This window comes from Mustela lutreola, chromosome 8, assembly GCF_030435805.1.
Source record: "Mustela lutreola isolate mMusLut2 chromosome 8, mMusLut2.pri, whole genome shotgun sequence".
NCBI lineage: Eukaryota > Metazoa > Chordata > Mammalia > Carnivora > Mustelidae > Mustela > Mustela lutreola.
In genome coordinates, this window is record NC_081297.1 from 23,818,713 (window position 1) to 23,837,882 (window position 19,170).

The 19,170-nt window shown below is 40.5% G+C and overlaps 1 protein-coding gene across 2 annotated transcripts in view; it reads left to right on the top strand.

Annotated features, from left to right (window-relative positions):
* The first annotated feature begins 1,925 nt into the window (after positions 1 to 1,925).
* The window catches only part of TRDMT1 (tRNA aspartic acid methyltransferase 1), a 55,168-nt gene continuing 37,923 nt past the window's right edge, over positions 1,926 to 19,170 (top strand). The window contains exon 1 of one of the 2 annotated variants that reach the window (XM_059184036.1): positions 1,926 to 2,082. In XM_059184036.1, coding sequence (XP_059040019.1) covers positions 2,019 to 2,082 — 64 coding nt within the window. In that variant the 5' untranslated portion in view covers positions 1,926 to 2,018. Of the gene's footprint in view, positions 2,083 to 2,195; positions 2,392 to 19,170 lie in introns of those variants that run through there. The other variant, XM_059184037.1, reaches the window with a different exon arrangement.

The following is a 19,170-nucleotide window of genomic DNA, read 5'->3' on the forward strand; positions in this document are numbered from 1 at the left end:
TTTCTAGTATTAATGCTAAACAGATTCTAGATATATATTCTAGGTATGCTTAGTATGTTGTTAATGGTACATAAATCACTGTGACTATATAGCCCCCTTTATATATGTGTATATGTATGTAATATATGTAATATATATTTATATTATTTATAATTTACATTATAAATTGTATTACAATATAATATATTATGCTAATATTATGTAACAAATACAAGAAAAGTTTGTTTCATGCATTATATATGTAATGTTAGTGTGCATGTGATTTCTAGAAATGGAGTTGGTTTAAGAGTACATTTGCTTAAATCAGATTTTACAAATATCTTGATAATTTCAATTTGAGCGGATCATTAACATGTGGCCAAATCAGGGACTCAACTTTTGCAGAAATGAATTCAGCTCTAGAATCTTAGAACTGCTCGGACTCGGCTATCATTTCCCTTTTTCCCTTCCCTTTTAATTTGACAGAAGGGGAAATCAGGCTCGGTGCAAAGTCATTCGCGATGCCCGGGCGAAGATTCTGTTCTCTGTTATCTTTCTACTAACCCTTCTTCTTCTTCTTCTTTTTTTTTAAAGATTATTTATTTATTTATTTGTCAGAGAGAGAGAGAGAGAGAGAGAGAACATAAGCAATGGGAAGGGTAGAGAAAGAAGCAGACTCCTCGCTGAGCAGAGAGCCCGTTGTGGGGCTCCATCCCAGGACCCCCGGATCAGGACCTGAGCTGAAGGCAGACGCTTAACCAACTTAAGACGCTTAACCCCCCAGGTGCCCTTTCTGGCACCCTCCATATCTGAAGTAAGTGACCAATAAAAAACAAAACGTTTCAACACCCATGCACATTTACGGTGAAAAAAGGTCAGAGGAAACGGATCCACATGGATCAGTTCCGTAATCAAAACAGGGCCGTCCTACTCTGTTTATAGTGTTTCATTAGCACATCTGCTAAATTTCTAACAAACCAGTTAACCAGTTATTAACTTATTACAAGTGGTACTGCCCCATTTTCCCGAACACAGGTTCACGTGTGTGGTGTGTGTGGTGGTAATGGGAACAATAGGAGGCCGCGAAATGGGATCATTTCCTCCCGGGCCCTTGGCCATTTTTTACGGTGAGATCCAGCCCCGAACAAACTTGGTCCCTGGAGCATCTTGGAGCAGCCAGGCCCTGGCACTGGGAGGGGCATCAGTACTTCTACCTTAGGGTAACAGTAGATCCTGCTGGGGGCCGTTTGCTTTTTCTTTTTTCTTTTTTTAAAATTTTATTTATTTATTTGACAGAGACACAGTGAGAGAGGAAACACAGCAGAGGGAGTGGGAGAGGGGAAGCAGGCTCCCCGCAGGGCAGGGATCCCAATGCGGGGCTCGATCCCAGGACTCTGGGATCATGACCTGGGCCAAAGGCAGACACTGAACGACGGAGCCACCCAGGTGGGGGCTGTTTTCCCAGCTGAGACGCAGGGACGCGCGCTCGCCGAGACAGCGGCCGCCCCCACCAACACCCCGGTCCTGGCCGGCGCAGGGGCCCGGCTGCAGGGGCGCTGGCTTCTGCGTTCGTAACTGCGGGACCAGCTCGCGCGGGAAGGCGGATTGATCTCGGCAGCCCGGGCGCAGGCACAATACCTGGCACGTGGGACGTGCTCAAAACGAACGCGAGTCAAGTCTGCACACTTCGGGCTCCAGGCGACGGAAAAGCAGGACGCCTGGAAGACGACTTTTTCTGGCGTCTAACCCGTGTTAATTCACTTTGGGGCAAAGGGACATTTCGCCCTTTTTCCTTCCAAGGTCCCCGAATGCACTCTAGAAGGGAGATGGGGCGTCAGTCAGGCTGCGATTCACGGGGGAGGCCCCACTGTTTTGTGCCCGTGGTCTCCCCGCGGCTAGAAGCTCTCCGAGCCGGCAGCGGCAGGAGAGGGGGAACTGAAACGCCGCGGAACCAGAGGCGAGGGAGCAGGGCGGGCGGAAGAAGGACGAGTAAGGACCGGTAGGCCTAGCTCCGAGGCGGCGGCGGCGGCGGCGTAGGCATGGAGCCCCTGCGCGTCCTGGAGCTGTACAGCGGCATTGGAGGCATGCACCAGGCGCTGCGAGGTGAGAAGAGCTCACCCCATCTCTCTCGGCTCGCGCCGCGCGGCTGGTCCCAGCTTGGGTGCGGGGGAGGGGCGAAGCGACGAGGCGCCGGGGGCGGAGTCTGGAGCGCGCGGTGTGTCCGTGCGGCTGGGGGAGGGGAGCGCTCTCGGTTGTCCTGGAAACCGCCCGGGCGCGGAGTTGGGCGACTCGGGGCGGAGACTCCCTTCCTCCCTCCGCGAGGCCTTCCCCAGGGGCCCACGCGGAGTCCGTGTGGACTGGGTCTGTGAGTCCTGACCCGCGGGGCGAGGCTGGAGAGTCAAACTTAAGAGGGTACGGGCGAAGGGGGATGGGCGAGCCCCTAGCTGGGGCCAGGCCCGGCTTCCAGGTGTGGGGCCACCTAGAGGCGGGGACACCTGCTTCTTTACTCCCCCTCCCCCACCCCCCACCCCGAGTCGCGGCGGGGAGGGGAGGTCGATGGTGGGGCTTGGCGGGTGAGGGGTGGATCTTCAAAGGGATAGCTTCGGCGCAGGGTGGACGTTAGGGCAGCGTCAGTGAACTGGGGAGGGACAGCGTGGAGGGAAACCCTGTTCCTTTCTGATCGCTGGAAAGAAACAGCTGCGTGTCGTGTCTGGCTACATTGAGGCGCCTGAAGAGCTGCCTTGAAACTTGGTTGTGACCTTGGGCTGGTTCCTTTACGTCTTTGAACCTGTTTCCTGGCCTTAAAAATGGACAAGGGAATTTTCCAGAGAAGGATTATTATGAGGATCAAAGATAAGGCGGGTGAAATGGTTAATAGTGTCTCATGCATTGTAGCCACCCCAAACATAATAAATTATTACTATCGCTGTTACTTGTAATGCACCTTTTTTCATTTTGAGGTTTTAAATATCTATGGTGATAAGCTGGAACCGAAAGGTTTATTTTCGGTGATGTTCGCTCAAAAATAGTTCTTGAACTCCAGGTACTGTCTAGGTGCTGGAGATACAGAGTGACAAGTAAACTTCGAACATGCGTGTTTATTCTTAAATTACTATGACAACCACAACATTGAAACTTGCCTGCTTCCTTTTTTTAGTACCAAGGGCAACAAAAAATTTTTTTAGTGTAAGATACAATATATAATGAATTGAACATGAGTGTTCTGGGCATATGTATTGAGTTTTGAGTGTAGACTAGGGTAGTGATTTTATTACCAATTTTTATTTATTACCAATTTTTATTACCAGTTATTTGCTGGCTCTCTACATTCAGTTCCCTTATCAAAACTTAGCCAACAGGAAAACAAAAGGGGGGGGGTGCCTGGCTGGCTTAGTTAGAAGAGCATGGGACTCTTGATTTGAGGATCATGGGTTTCAATCCCATGTTGGGTATAGAGATTACTTAAATAAATAAACTTTAAAAAAAAAGAAAATTCTGGAACTCTTTATTCTTTGTTAATTTTGTAAGATTTTATAATGTCACCATATTTTCCCGTATCTTGAAACCCCTTAGTGAACATGATTTTAAAGTTTGCTCAGCACTTGATCATAAGCTATATAATTCAGCCACTCCTTAAGGGTTGAACATTTGATTATACCCCAATTTTTTTCAATATAAATGTGCTGCAATTACAGCCTTGAGCATAAATCCTAATTTTCTCTTTAACTGTGTTTTCTAAAAGTTGAATTAATTTATTTAACAATCTGAGACTATGTGCTAGTTATTAAGTCAAAAGTTAGGATAATTTTTTAAAAACTTGCTAGATAATATAGCAAATTGCTTTTCAGAGGTTTATGAATGCCTCCTTTGACTACATATTCATCAGGATTTATATTAGCCATTTTTAACTTTTGCTAATTTGTTTGGGGGAAATTGTATGATTTTAACTGGCATTTTTTTTGGTTAGTGAAACAGTTAAGTATCTTCTATCAGCCAATACATACTGAATTTGTACACATACTTCTGTTGCCACTGCTACATCCTGAATCTAAACTTTTTTAGAATAGTTTCCCTATTACTCCCCTGTTTCTACTTTGCTTTCCTGCTCCACCCTATCTCCACATAGGAAGAGAATGATCTTTTGCACAGTCAACTGAGTCATGTCATTCACTTCCCTGCTTGCATGGATTCCCTTTGAGGTTTTGAGTCATAGTCCTGTCTTCTTACTCTGCCTGGGAGATCTGGCCTCTGCTGCCTTCCCTTCCTTTTTGTTCTGTTACTGCTTCTAGCACAGTACCACACTTGTGATACGCATTCTGCAGATGATTGCTGAGTTGATTATTGAGTGGGTAATCATTCTACCATTATGTTGATAAAAGCATAGTTTGCCAGCCCCAATTTTTGTATAATATGGAACTCTTTGTTGCAAACCCATAATCTATTCTCTAGCTAACCTAAGCAGGAAAAAAAAAAACATATACACTAAAGGACATTTGGAAGCTCACAGAATCTACAGGACACCCAACGAACAGGTTAGGTGAACAGAAGCACTGCTCAAATCATATTCTAGGCCCTGCCCCTCTACAAAGCTATGTGCTGACATCACAACTTTCATCAGTGTGCTGGGGGCTGGATCTGAGAAGTGCCATCCCTGTTTTTCTCTGAAGGGTAGATGCTTCTATCATCTCTGTCACGAAAATGATGGGTTTTTCATTTGCTGCCTCGTGTTACTACTTCTGAATTAAAGTACCGTATGGATGCATTTGCTTGGTGAACGTTGTTAGATCCCACTGCCAGCAGAGGAAGCTGGGAGAGTGAGTTCTGGCTTCTGTTTTGGAAAGAGGGGACTCAAAATATGGTAAATTTTCAAATACAGAAAACACAGGCAAGATTCATAATGGCCACAAGTATAACAAATAGCTTTCACATTTTTCAGTACATGTTGCCCCGTATAGGAAGCACTTAGTACTTCTTTGATATTATTTATGCCTGCGCAGTCTATAAAGTCTTGGGTAATGAGAATCTTCCAAGTGAAAATATCTCCTTTCAGAAAGCAGTAGAAGTAGTTTCATGGGTTATATATTGGTGGGGCCTGCAAGGCACCTGCAAATATGAATAGGTACCAAATAGGACATTTTTCTTACAAAGTATAATATTAGAGAACGAATAAAATGTGGTGTAAGGTAGTGAATAAAGAAGCTCTAGCTGATTACTGTCATATATATGGTCAACTACTGAGACATCCTTAAAAGTAAAAAGGCTTGCCCTGCCAAATAATTTCTAAAGGTCTTTTAAATTAATTTTGACTTTTAGTCACATAACAGTCATATTTAGTAGGAATTACTGAGCCTCAGTATTTTCTCTTAAAATGTCAAGCGATTTGTCACTCATTATTTTCTGAATTTCTTTTATCTTTATTTCTCAATGACTTCTATGCCAACTTGAGGCCCTATTGAACCACTTTGTAATTAGGTGTGCTTATAACTGAATCGGGCAAGTATATTATGATTAAATGTAGATCTGAATGTTACCTGGGAATGTTTTGGGAATATCAGTTGTAGGGAGCTAGAATTTGAACTGCTTGATTTTTTTTTTTTTTTTTTAATTTATATTTTTTCCTTGGGATTGTAAAAACGCCCTCTTCATGCCTCTTTTCCCATAGTTGTTTTTAAATAACTTGTTGCCAGAATTGAAGTGAAGTGAGGTAAAAATTTGTCCCGTTTGAAAATATGTATCTTTTGTTCTCTGTTAGTTATAGGAATTACTAGATTATTTTTTTCCAAACTTGAAATACAAAGTTGAAATAGGTGGGATGAGTTCTGTATATTCAACAAAGGAGAACCCTCACTTTCCATTGGATGATAGAATTACCTATCTTTTCTGTGATGAAAATGCTTACTTCACTGCAGGATAGTACTATTTTCCATAGATCAGATGACTTCCCCTGTCCTAATGTGCTGATGACCAGTTAATTTGTATTATGAGCTATCCGTGGGGGCTTTTGGGGGCTCAGTAAATAGTACCCCTCTTCGTAATTCGGAACAAAGAGAGGAAGAAAACAGAGGAGTAAGTCAAATAGGAAATACAAATTTGTATGATTTTTATTACTAATAAAGGCTGAGTTGGAGGATGTAGGTAGTGAGAGGACCAGATAGGCAGCTAGTGTTCAGCCAGACAGTGAGGGAGCGTATCTTTCAGGTGGGTAGCTATTCCCCAGGAGGAGGACTGGCGGCGCTGAGCAAGCATGCCTAGTTTATTTTTCACAAATTAGCCAGTTAGAGAAGTCAATCTGCTTTCCATGGAAGAAGAGATAGGATGGGTGAGGATTTTAAGATGAATAGAAACCACTCACTCGGAAGAAACGTCAGTAGGGGAGCATATACACTCACCTGCCAGATGCTTTTAGGAATCATTCAGATGTCCCCATTTTTTGGTTTTGCAAATGCTGTCTCATTCTTTTATTATGTGATATTTAAATCACTTCTGACAATCATTTGGTACCATTGAATCATTTGAAATACAGTAGTTTGTTTTCATAGTAGCTTGGTCTTAAATCAGTATGTTCGTAGCACTATGAGATAGTAACAGCAGACAGTGTTTATGCAGGACTGTCAAGAGCACAGATTTATCGTCAGAAAGCCTGGTACATCCTAGCTTTGTGAACTTGGGCAAAAACTAAACTTTCTGTGCCTCAGTTTCCTGTTCTGTAATAGTACGTATCTCGAAGGGGAAGTGTGAAAATTGTAAATAAATGAAAATCAAGCTGCCGATAGTGCTTGGATGTGTTTAAGTGCTCAGCAAATATGAGCAGTTATTAACAAAAATCTTAAAGTTATAGAAAGTTATTACATGTTAAAAATGGCTTTAGAAGAGACTGATGATTAAATATTCGAAGTTGTCAAAGAGCTTTCAGACTAGATTTGAATTATTCAGGAGTAGATCAGTGAAGGAAAGAATTATTTATAGCCACAGAAGATGACATGGAATGAATATGTATGAAGAGGTGAAAGAGAAGGGCAATGTAGAGAGAAGAAAATTCTATTTTGCCCTCTTGATTCTCTAGAAAGCTTCCTGATCCACGAGGGAATAGATTTCCTAACCTGAATCTGCTTTGTGTTCATTTCCCTGCCCTCCTATTCAATGATTTTGGAATTACTCCATCTATTTCTCTGAGTGATAAAATTAATACCATTATTTAGGAGTAAGGCAGAACTGGCATATATTAGCTGCATGAATACTAGAAAGCTATTTGACTTTCTAAGCCCAGATACCCTCCTGTGAGACAGAGACCGGTAATACCTTCTCATAGGGTGTGTGAATGTTAACTGAAACAGTTGATGTATGAAATATTGTATAGGTACTTGGTAAAATCTTAGCTTCTTTTCTTTTTCCCCACCTTGTTTTGTAACTAGCTTTCCTTACTTAATTGTATGGGATGTCCTTATTGATTGAAATCAGGATAATACTACTAACAGGCTTGACAGGAGGATTTAATGAAACTGTATACATAGAGCTAGTAGAATTCCTGTGTATAGTATATAAGTAATACTGCTGATTACTTAGGAAGTTGAACATTTTCATATACTTACTTGTATTTATTTTGTGACTTGTTCATGTTGTCATTGGCTTATTCTTTTTTATAATTGCTGATTTGCTGTTCAGTTTTGTTGTGATATTTTTTTCCCTGCAGGATTTTGGAAGACGATAGTTTTTCAGGTAGTTAAGAAGGGAAAGATTATATCAGACAGAAAGAAACTTCCTGTGCACACACAGACATGAAATAGCATGGTCTATACAAGTATGGGAGAGCTACAGGTTTTAAAATATCCTTGCAATTTAAGTGCTCCAAAAAAGTAGATGTTTATGAGGTACCAAATCATGACATGCCGTGCAACCTGATAAGGTGCTTGGATTTTTATCTCCTAGGTCTGGTTAGCAAATGAAAGTTAAAGAACCTGTTGATTAGGTTCTAGAAATTGTACTGTGTGACCAGACGTTGGTAGTGGTGGGGAGTAGGGTATAGAGGCATGGTGGACAGGTTGGAAATTATTGTTCAGAGATAATGAATTTAGGCAAAGCCAATGAATGGAGAAGATGACTCGGGTTATATATACAGGATCTAAAAATCAGCAAAACCTGGTAGTCATTTGGGTGTTAGTTACCGAGGTTTCTAATGTGGGTGATTTATCAAATGGAATAGTCCTAAATCAAGGTAGGGGGGAAATAATAGGTTCCATTTTAGAGTCACAGAGTTTGTCCATATGACCCACAGAAATGCCACATTGTGCATTTTGGTCCGGGGATCAGTGTGATTAGAGATAAACGTTTGTTTCTGTATACGTGTCGAGTGTAAAGAGGACCAACAGTATGGAATACTGAGGAATAGTGACATTGTGGGGCTGGGTAGAAAAACAGTATTCACAGAGGGAAACCGAGCAGGAAAAATTCAAGAGCAAGGAGAACCAAAAGAACACCGTGCCATGAAGGTAAAGCGAGGAGAAGATTTCAAGGAGTGATCTGAGATTGCAAACCCAGGGGAACTAAGGACCAAAATGAATTCTTGGGTTAGTTGCCATTTCCTGGCTGGTATCCTATGTAATTGTTTTCTCAGGGATATTAATAAGTTTGCCTTGATGGTCAAGTAAGTTTCGGAAACTCTTCATACGATATTGTCCCATGAGAGTCTCAGGACACATTAATATACCAAAAGTGGTGGGAAGCCCTGCAAAACGGGTACTGTGTGGTTTAAATCTGCACTTCCCGTATGTATTTGAGCCATGAATATGCTTTTTTTTTTGCACATGGGGAAGAAGATCATGTAAAATAACGTTCCTTAGAGCATGTGTTGGGAAATGCCTGCTGGGGAACAGGAGGGCACTGAGGGAGCTGTGGGAGAAGGGCTGGGGCCAGTGAGTGTGTGAGTGAGAGGAAGTGCCAGGGCTCCGCACAGCACCAGCGTGCATCACCTCTGATGATGCTGACGGTGCTGACCAGCTCTCTGTAGTTTTTCGATAAGGCTAGATTTGTTCATGTTCTCATTATCTTTTTTGTTTGTTTTTTGTTTTTTTGTTTTTTTTTTTTCCTCCCTAGAGGTGTACAGAACTGAGCTCCTGGTTCTCCTTACCCCTTCAGAACTTCATGCTCCCGCAGCCTTCCTCCTCCCAGCAATGGGTGTCTCCATTCTTCCGGGGGCCCACCCCCGAGTCTTGGAGTCACCTCTGTTTCTTCTCTTTGACTTACTTCAGCAAATTCCATGGGATCTCCCTTCAAACTTGATTTATAATTCGATCATTCCTCTCTGTCCTCACCTGTACCATCTCACCCATAATCTCACTCTTGTTTTGTCAGACTTAATTGATGTGCCAGCCCAGATTCACTTGACTCCACCTGCCTCCCAGGCCCTGAGCTGCTTGTTAGGCGTGGTTCCCCGACTCTGCTGTTGTGGCCTCACCCCATAACGCTGCCAGTCCACGCTTCATGACATGCTCAAGCCACCCTCAGTGTCCCGACTGAACTGTTGCTCCAGAGGCTGTCCGGAGGGGTTGGATATCAGAACCCTAACTGGAGAGGAGAGGAGGAGTCACGCCTGTACAATAATCGAAAATACACGTCTATTGGTCTCTGCCCCCTGTTCCTGGCATAGAGCTCCTAAAACCCTTATAACTTCCTCAGTGATAAGAGCACTAGGAGCCCTTTTTGTTCTCAGATGTAGTCTTTGACCCTGCTTCCTGACACAGAGCTCCTAAATCCCTTGGAATTTTCTAGGGGGCAGGACTGTCTTTTGTTCTAATGAGACAACTCTTGCTCTGCTCCCAGATTGCTTCAGGATGGGGGCTGGTCACTAGACAGACTGAGGGTAGTGAGAAGCTTAGAGCTTTCAGTCCCACCGCCTAACCTCTGGGAGGGAGAGGGGCTGGAGATCACGTTGTTGATTGATCATGCTTATGTGAAGAAACCTCCATAAAAATCCTAAAAGTTGTTCAGAGAACAACTGGGTTGGTAAACACATCCACATGCTGTAGGGATGGTGCACCCCAGCTCCATGGGGACAGAAGCTCCTGAGCTCTGGATTCTTCTAGACATTACCCTGTGTATCTCTTCATCTGGCTGTTTGTCGTGTCCTTTACTATATAATAAACTGTCAAACATAAGCATTGTGTGAGTTCCGTGAGGTGTTCTAGCAAATGATGGAACCCAAGGAGGGGGTTGTGGGAACCCTGGATTGGTAGCCAAGTCGGACAGAAGTTGTAGGTAACCTGGAGCATGTTGGTTAGTACTTGCAATTGGTGTCAGACTTGGGGCAGTCTTATGGGTCTGAGCTCTTAACTTAAGGCCAACTCCGGTTAGCGTCAGAATTTAAGTGAACCGTGGACATCCAACTGGTGTCAGAAGTGCTGTGAGTATGTAATAGTGTGTGAGTAAAGGAGAACCACAGGAGGGTCTTCCTACACATGCCTCATGGGGTGACTTCTGATCAGGAGGAGACACGTTGAGGAAGGAGTCAGCAGATACATCCTGTCTCTTCCTCCCCCTACCAGTGTTCCCTGCTCGAGTACACATGGAGATGTGGGAAGTGTTGCTTTAGGTCAGACAGCGTCAGGGCTTCTGTCACCTTCCATACATCCCTCCTCCTGCCTTTGAGGAGTGAGACATGTAACCGCATTACCACAGTTACCTGGGTTTTCTTGTGAAGCTGTGGCCAGTGGAGTACTGTACTGCCTTTTGTTTGCTTTCCCTCCTCCCTGCCTCATTACCCCTTACTCTTGCTACTCTGGGATTTTGCCTCCCAGAAAGAGCATCTGCAGCTAAGCTTTGCCTTGGGTTCTTTCTTAGGAGTCCTGGGCAAAGGATTATTGCAGTAGCCTTTTTACTGGTCTCCTTCCTTCTGCTCTGTCTCCTCTAGTTTATTTTGACTCCTCTAATGTCAGCGTGACCCTTTAGAAATGCAGTAGATTAAGTCATTCCTCTGCTTAAAACTTCTGAGAGGTTTCTTATATCACTCAGTGAAGGCTTAAGTCCCCTGGCCATAGTCCTGGTTGGGCTAGAGCCAACCCCTTTCCCTCTCTGAGCACGTTTCTTGTGCTGTCCCCTGGCTTTCTCCATTCCAGGCTTGCTAGCTGTCTTAGTAAGTTAGTAAGTTTGGGCTGCTGTAACAGTACCATAGACTGGGTGGCTTGTGAACCCCAGACGTTCATTTCTCATGGTTCTTGAAGCTGGGAAGTTCGAGATCAGGATGGCAATGCCGTTGAATTCTGGTGAGGGCCCTGCTCCACGTATCAGAGTCCCGACTTCGCCTTTGTCTTCACATGGCAGAGAGCACAGAGAGGAGGTCAGCTCGCCCATGACTCTTAGAAGGGCATCATCCTGTTCATCCAGACCACCTTCATGGCTTCATCTGAAGCATTAGGAGCCAGAGTTTCAACTAAGAATTTGGAGGGGCACCTTCAGTCTCTACCAGTCTTCTTGCTGATCCTCCTACACAATAAGCATGCTCCCAATCTCTGGGCCTTTGCAGTGTCTTTTCCTTCTGTTCTAGAAAGTTCTTCCACATATCTGCCTGCTCCTTCATCTCCTTCAGGTTTTTGCTATTGAGATATTCTCTAACCATCCTGTATAAAAATAGAACTAATCTCTTCTACACTATTTAGCTTACTCTGTTGTTTCTTTTCCCATGATACTTTTCATTGTTAGATGTATTATGTACTTACTTATTTATTTTTTTTTTTTTTTTTTTTTTTTTTTAAAAGATTTTATTTATTTGACAGAGAGAGATCACAAGTAGGCAGAGAAATAGAGGAGGAAGCAGGCTCCCCGCTGAGCAGAGAGCCCGATACGGGACTCGATCCCAGGACCCTGAGATCATGACCTGAGCCGAAGGCAGCGGCTTAACCCACTGAGCCACCCAGGCGCCCTGTACTTACTTATTTATCGTTTAGTTTTCCCCCACCCCACAAGGATATAAGTTCCATTATAAGATAGACTTTGTCTAGAACATTGCTTATGCATACTTGTTGGATGAATGTACAAATGAATAAATGAACTAGGGTCATGTTTGCTATGAAATATGGATAGCTTGAAGTAGATACCATTGTACTGTGATAAGTTTAAACTTAGTTATTAAATCTGAATCACAGAGGTCATTTTTCTTTGGGGGAGGTGAGCTAAGTCAGCATTTCCCAAAGTATGGTGCATGGGTAGTGTTTTGAAGGATGTTAATAGGTATCATGTAGGAGATAAACGTGTTCATATGTGTGTGTATGTGTCCATGTCTGTGTGTGTGTGTATGTGTGTGTGTTGGAGAGTGGCCAAATAAGTCGAATCACCGAGGGTTTTGTATGCATGATTATATGTGACATTTTAACAGATAACAGATTTTTTTTTGTGCTGCATGATAAAACGTGAAATTTTCTCAAAATAATCAAGTTTTTTGAGATAAGTTGGTTTGAACTCAATGTAGACTTTTAATCGTATGTTAAAATGAGCTATGGTGAAAATAATGAAGTTGAAGGGTTTTATTTTTTACCTTTTATTCCTTTCAAGAGTTATTACCTCTTTGTATGGAAAATTGAAAAGAAAATGTTCATATATGATAGCAAATCTGTAAGTAATTACAGAAGGATTATTACATAAAATAGGGAGATTAGGGTTGAATGTAGAATTCAGGATTTGTTGGTATCTAGAACCTTTTTAGGAATTTGGCCTTTTGCTTTGCTGATGAAAGTTTATCAGGAATATTCCCTAAAAAGTGCTTTGTAGAAATAGTGCTAATCAGTTCTTACCCTGCCTAAAAGCAAAAAGTTGCATCTCAGTTTTGGAAAATCTCAAATCTCAAATAGTTGAGATTCCAACATAAGTACCATTACTTTACCTGGACCAATAGTTGCTTTTACTGTTATCCCCCAGTTCTTTCCATTTTAGGACTTTAAATCAACACAAACTGAACAAAAACCCTTGGACTTAAGTAAAACAACTCCATCAGAGAGTTGGTCATAGTAGCTCTTTAGCATCCGTTAGTGAGTTTTTGTTTTTGTTCAAAGACAATAGTGAATTTAATAATCCCTTAATACTTAATGAGTGAAACTCAAGTGAAAAACAAGTGCCTGAGTCTTTTAGCACAAATGCAACCCTCATAGACTTTGGCACATACCTTAATTAAAGGAGAATTTGGGTCCAGGAAGAGCCCATATTATGAAGGATTTATAGATACACAATCAATTAGGCTATGAAGTTTCATTGATCAAATTTGAGATACTAAGTAAATAATTTTGCCTTGCTTACATTTTTCCTGAAAACCCTGAGATTTAGATGATTATAAAAGTACCAGAGTAATTTCTCTGCCTCTTCAGAGGCATTTTATTTCTGTGGCTTCCATTTACTTTGTGGTTATTGTTGCTAAGTCATTTGTTTAAATTATATTCTTTGACTATTTAGATTTAATGGCAGTCATTATTGATTTGACGTAATACTGACCATTTATCTGTACCTTGCTCTCCATCCAGTGAGATTTCTCTTGTTAATTTTGAAATGTCAGAATGTTGGTGACCATGGCTGGGGGAAAAGATATGAATCTATCATTTTTCTGGATTGTTTTGTGGGTTGGCATTTTTAGTATTTGGCAAGGGAAACATACTTAAAATCCAGAGTTCTGCTTCTGAGAAGAGATCGTCTTTTACATTTCTCCTGTGATTGTAAAAGTCAAAGTGCTTGTGATTCCATTAAAAGAAAACAGAAAAACAAAGCCCAAACATATATACGTATGCTTTTATAGACATATTTGTCATACATTCTTCAGTAAACATATCCATTTTCCCCAAACAAGTTATACTTCAAAAAGAGAATATAGCTTTATATTTTAGTATTAATTTTAGGATCTTCATATTTCTCAATTTACTATATTTTGAACAGCAAACTAATAAAATGTTGCTTTAATAAGTTACATTAGCCTGAAAAAAGGCAATACAAGTGTTGGGTGCTTATTAAAGTCACTTGATGGAATTGATGAAAGAATCATACAGATGAATTTAAAGACTTAGAAATAATTTTCAGAGGGATGACCTTGCAGTTATAAGGATTAGATACCATTGTAAGCAAACTTTCTGGAAATTACTTTACAGAGTAGTAGGGAAGAGAGCTCCTTTGTGGAGATCACAAATCAAGACTTATATCTCACTGTATTAAGAAAGGGGACTATTTGGACTTGGGAACCATAACACTGCTAGAGTCCCAAAAGTCCCAAGGGTGGAAAACATTGGGAAATACTGAAAACATACTCATGTATTCATTCAGCATATAATTTTATTTATTTATTTATTTGAGAGAGATTTACTGAGAGAGATCACAAGCAGGCAGACAGGCAGGCAGAGAGAGAGGAAGAAGCAGGCTCCCTGCTGAGCAGAGAGCCCGATGCAGGACTCGATCCCAGGACCCTGAGATCATGACCTGAGCCGAAGGCAGCAGCTTAACCCGCTGAGCCACCCAGGCGCCCCTCAGCATGTAATTTTTGAGTGGTTTATGTGTCATTTACTTTGCTGCACAATGGGGATATAGCAGTAACAAGACAGCTGTATTATTTTCCTTGAGATTATGGTTTACTGGGAAATACTGATGCGACACAAATGAAGAAAATTTCAAAATAAGAATTACACATGCTGTTCATGCATAGTAAACACTGTTGAGAATTTGTATTGTATCTTTTCAATTTTTATTTGACAGGTCTTCATTAACATTAAGATAATTTATAGTTTTCTTTTTTCAGTGAAAAAATTTTAAGGTTTTCCTTGTTACTAAATATATTTGTAGACTTGTTTTTTTAATTGTTGTGTGATATTTTTTATGCAAGTTCCATTTATTCAAAGCAATCAACTTTTTAGGATATGTAGGTTGCTTATAATTTTTCACTATTATAAATAAAATAGCATTTATCCTTCATATAAATCTTTTCTTCACATCTCTGTTATTGCCTTACATGTTGGTTTCCTGTTGCTGCTATAACGCATCACCACAAACTTAGCGGCTTAAAGCAATACAAATTTGTTATCTTATAATGCTGGAAATTAGAAGTCCTAAAATCAAGGTTTTGCCTGAGTTGTTTCCTTCTGGAAGCTTGAGGGGACAGGTGTTTCTCTGCCTTTTCGAGCTTCTAGAGGTCACCTGTGTTTCTTGACTTGTGACTTCTTCCTCCATCTTCAAAACCAGAAGTGCAGCGGCATCTTCCAGTCTTTCTCACCTCTGCTTCTTTCATCCCTTCTCCTCCTCTGACTCTAACCTTCCTTCTTGTGATCACACTGGGCCTTACCCACATAACCTAAAATAATCTCTTTTTAAGATCTTTAGTCATATGTGTTGCTAGCTAAGGTAACATTATTGCAAGTTTCACGGGTTAGGTTGGAAACAATTCTTTTTGAGGCGGGGCTGTTCACTGTTCGGCCTACCACACCTTAGGGTATGTGCCCAAATACAAAATTGCTAAGTCCTGGCGGTTTTGAAGGCTTTAGATGCAAACCGCCAAACTGCTCTCTCAAAGACTGAACCTTCCTTTGCCACGCCTGCAGTGAGGGTTCCTGTCACACTTTCTTATTTTAAAAAGTCTTTGGACTTTTGATAATAATCACAGCAAAGATTTATTGAGTAATTACCATCTGGCCAGCACAAGTGTAAGCTTTATAGATATTAGCTAATTTAATCCTTGGAACACTGTACGACGTAGGTACTTTATTGTCTCTTTTACGGATAAAGACACTGAGGCTTGATGAAGTCAAGTAACTTGCCTAAGTCACACAGCTGGAACAGTGGAGCTAAACTTCAAACACAGGCAGAGGAAGAGCTGGATAGTTAGATACCCATATCCTGAATCTTTCTGAGGACCAGTGAACACACACACACACACACACACTCTCTCTCTCTCTGAATAAAAAAATCTCTGTAGGGTGTGCCTGTGATACTCTTGATTTAAAAAAACAGTGATAGCTAATAAGTGTTGAATACCATGTGGCTTAATGGAAACAGGTTTGCAGAGAAATGTATAGTCGGGAGGAGACTCAAAAGAAAATGAGGAATGAAGTAATTGAAGTGTTTTTTCCTCTAAGGTTTTAGGATAGATTTTTCTTTCTGGTTCAGAGCGAAATTGTAAACTTAATTCTTTCATTTTTTTATTTTTTAAATAAAATTTAAATTTACTTGAGAGAGAGAATGAGTGAGAGAGAGCGAGCACAAGAGAGCGTACATAAGCAGGGGGTAGGAAGCCGACTCCCAGCTCAGCAGGGAGCCTGATGCGGGGCCTGACCCTGGGATTATGACCTGAGCCACAGGCAGGCAGATACTTAACTGACTGAGCCACCCAGGTGCCCCTAAACGTAATTATTTTAGAGGTGCCTATAGCAGAAATTCAGGGTAGGCTTAAAACTCTTAAGTCAATAATGATGAAAATAATAAGCTTTAAGGAAAGTCTACTATATAAAGGATAAAGGGACTCAGAACGGCAGGACAAATTTAGAGAGGAGTTTTTAGTTTAATTTTTGGAATCTTTATGATTGATAACGTAATTTTATTTTTACAAGTCTTTTTATCATTCATAGTTGATTAGATAGAGAGTAGTGGCGCATATATCATTTCTTCATTGACTTCCATGAGTATATCAGAAATCATCATCTTTTAAAAAAAGAAGTGATCATCTTTTAAGTTACAAGAAAATATCAGCAAATATGTTTTGACATATTTTTGGTGGTGAATCATTCATAGATTTTCAATCATTCAATGTAGATTTATGTAAAACAAAGTCTTTGTTCTTTAAACCTGTAATAGGCTGGATCACATGTGTTTATATTGCTTATTTATTAAACCATTTAAATAAATGTTTATAATCACTGGTATTGTCTTTAAGAGATTAAGAGGAAGGTCTAGATGTCATAGGAAAAATGGAGAAGACAGATTTATATCCTTTGAATTCTAAATATGTAAATAGGTAGCTTTCAACTCATTACATTTTTGGCCATATGCCATCCTTGTTGATCTCTAAAGAACTATGACAATGTAGTTTAATTCTCGTTTTTTATTCTTTTGGCTGTTACTGAGTTAGTGGCATAAAATAACGCATTGAGTTATGACTGTATACTGGTGTGTGTGTGTGTGTGTGTGTCCTTACTGTCTAATGGGCATGTTTTGAGAATAAGTCCAAACCTTTCTTATCTGACCTTGATACCTTCCCTTTGTGGGATATCTCAGGGTCACAACTAAGAGAAATATTGAATTATTTTGTTCCAAGATAAAAATAGTTTTGTTTGTTTGCTTTGACTGATTGTAAAAGCATTCCATTCTTATTGTTAAGAAAAAGACCAAATAATCCAAAAAGTTTAAGGGAAGAAATAAAAATTACCTCCAAATTCTCTCTACCACCAACAGATAGCCCCTGTCAACATTTACTGTTTTTATCTTTTTTTTTCTTAATATAGGGACATACATATACACTATACAAAACTTGGATTATTACCAAACAGGATAGTTAGTAACTTTTTTTGGTACTTAAAAAATCTGGATCACTCCACATTAGTGTATATGGTTGTCATTTCTAATATGGCAGTCTTACACTTATATTGTTCAAATATCTCCTTAGCATAAATTGTCACAAGTGGAATGGCTAGGACTAATGATAGAAGAGTTGAATCCATGTACACTACAGCCAGCATGATGAAGAGCACATTTTTTCAAACGTGCTCGTACTAGACAGTGTTCATCTTATAAAACCTTTCCTAGTCTGATAAGCAAAACTGACTAATGTGAATTTCTGTCATTATTGGTGAGGTGCAGCAGCATTTTATGTTGACTGATAATATAAAATTCTTTATTTTGAATCGCCTGTAATTGAAATTTCTATTTTGACTGCTTTTACTTTTAGAACTTGAATTTTTGATGAATTGCTAAGACCATTCACCTGAAAATACGTGCTTCTTAGAAGACACTGGGGATACAACTTACAGATGGCTCTCTATGTATTTGTTGTATTTAGAATACATGTATAGGATAAAGTAATTAGGTAGACCTATAATGAAGTCCTTGTCTCCCAAATTGGGACTCTTGCAAATATTGCCTCAATTTATGATACTTGGGGAGTGTTTGATCAAGAGAAGTGTTTCTGTTATATAGATACATAGTTAATTAATTTCTTATTCACAAGGCTTTTGGTGTTCGTGTTGTTCTGCTTGCCAGGATGGAATTTGAAATGCATTTTCTTATAGTGATGAGTGATATTTAAGTGTGTGTTCTCTTAAGTGCCTGTTAGAACTGTTATTTCCAAGTTACAGAAGATAGTCCAAACTGGTTTACATAAAAGTTGTAAATACTCATGTAATGACTAAGATCAAATATAGGCTTGGTTTGGGGTACAGCTTAAAAGGGTTCAATTGTGTTACCAGGCATCAGTTTTCTTTCTCTGTGTATCTGTCTTAGTTTTGTTCTTTCTGGATTGGCTGCATTTTTTTTTTTAAAGATTTTTATTTATTTTTTGACAGAGATCACAAGTATGCAGAGAGGCAGGCAGAGAGAGGGGGGGAAGCAGGCTCCCTCCTGAGCAAAGAGCCTGATACAGGGCTTACATCCCAGGACCCTGAGATCATGACCTGAGCCGAAGGCAGAGGTTTAACCCAGGCGTCGCTGTATTTTTTTTTTTTTAAAGTTTTTGTTTATTTATTTGAGAGAAACAGAGCAAGCGCAAGCAGGGGAGGGGGACAGAAGGACAGGGAGAAGCTGACTCCCCACTGAGCAGGGGGCCCGATGTGGGGCTTGATCCCAAAACTCTGCAATCATAACCTGAGCTGGAGGCAGAGGCTTAACCAACTGAGCCACCCAGGTGCCACGTGGGTGCATTTTTATATAGACTCTCCCCTTATATAGACTCTCTCCCTTTTATATAGACTCTCCCCTTTATATAGACTCTCCCACATCAAGAAGGTTGTATAGTAGCCGCTAACTTGTATCCTTGATATGTGTAGCTTATAAATAGTATGTCCATGGAACATTGATAAGGTTTCTAAAATACAGACTTTTCTGTAAGAAACAAAAAGAAATGAAGGTTTATCTTTCCTTCAAACAAAATATAAGCAATCTAATATCACTTTCCAAGTCTTAAAACTTACCAAAACTTAATGGAAGGAAACATTTCTTTATCTTAGGACAATAAATCACTTAAAAATACCAAGC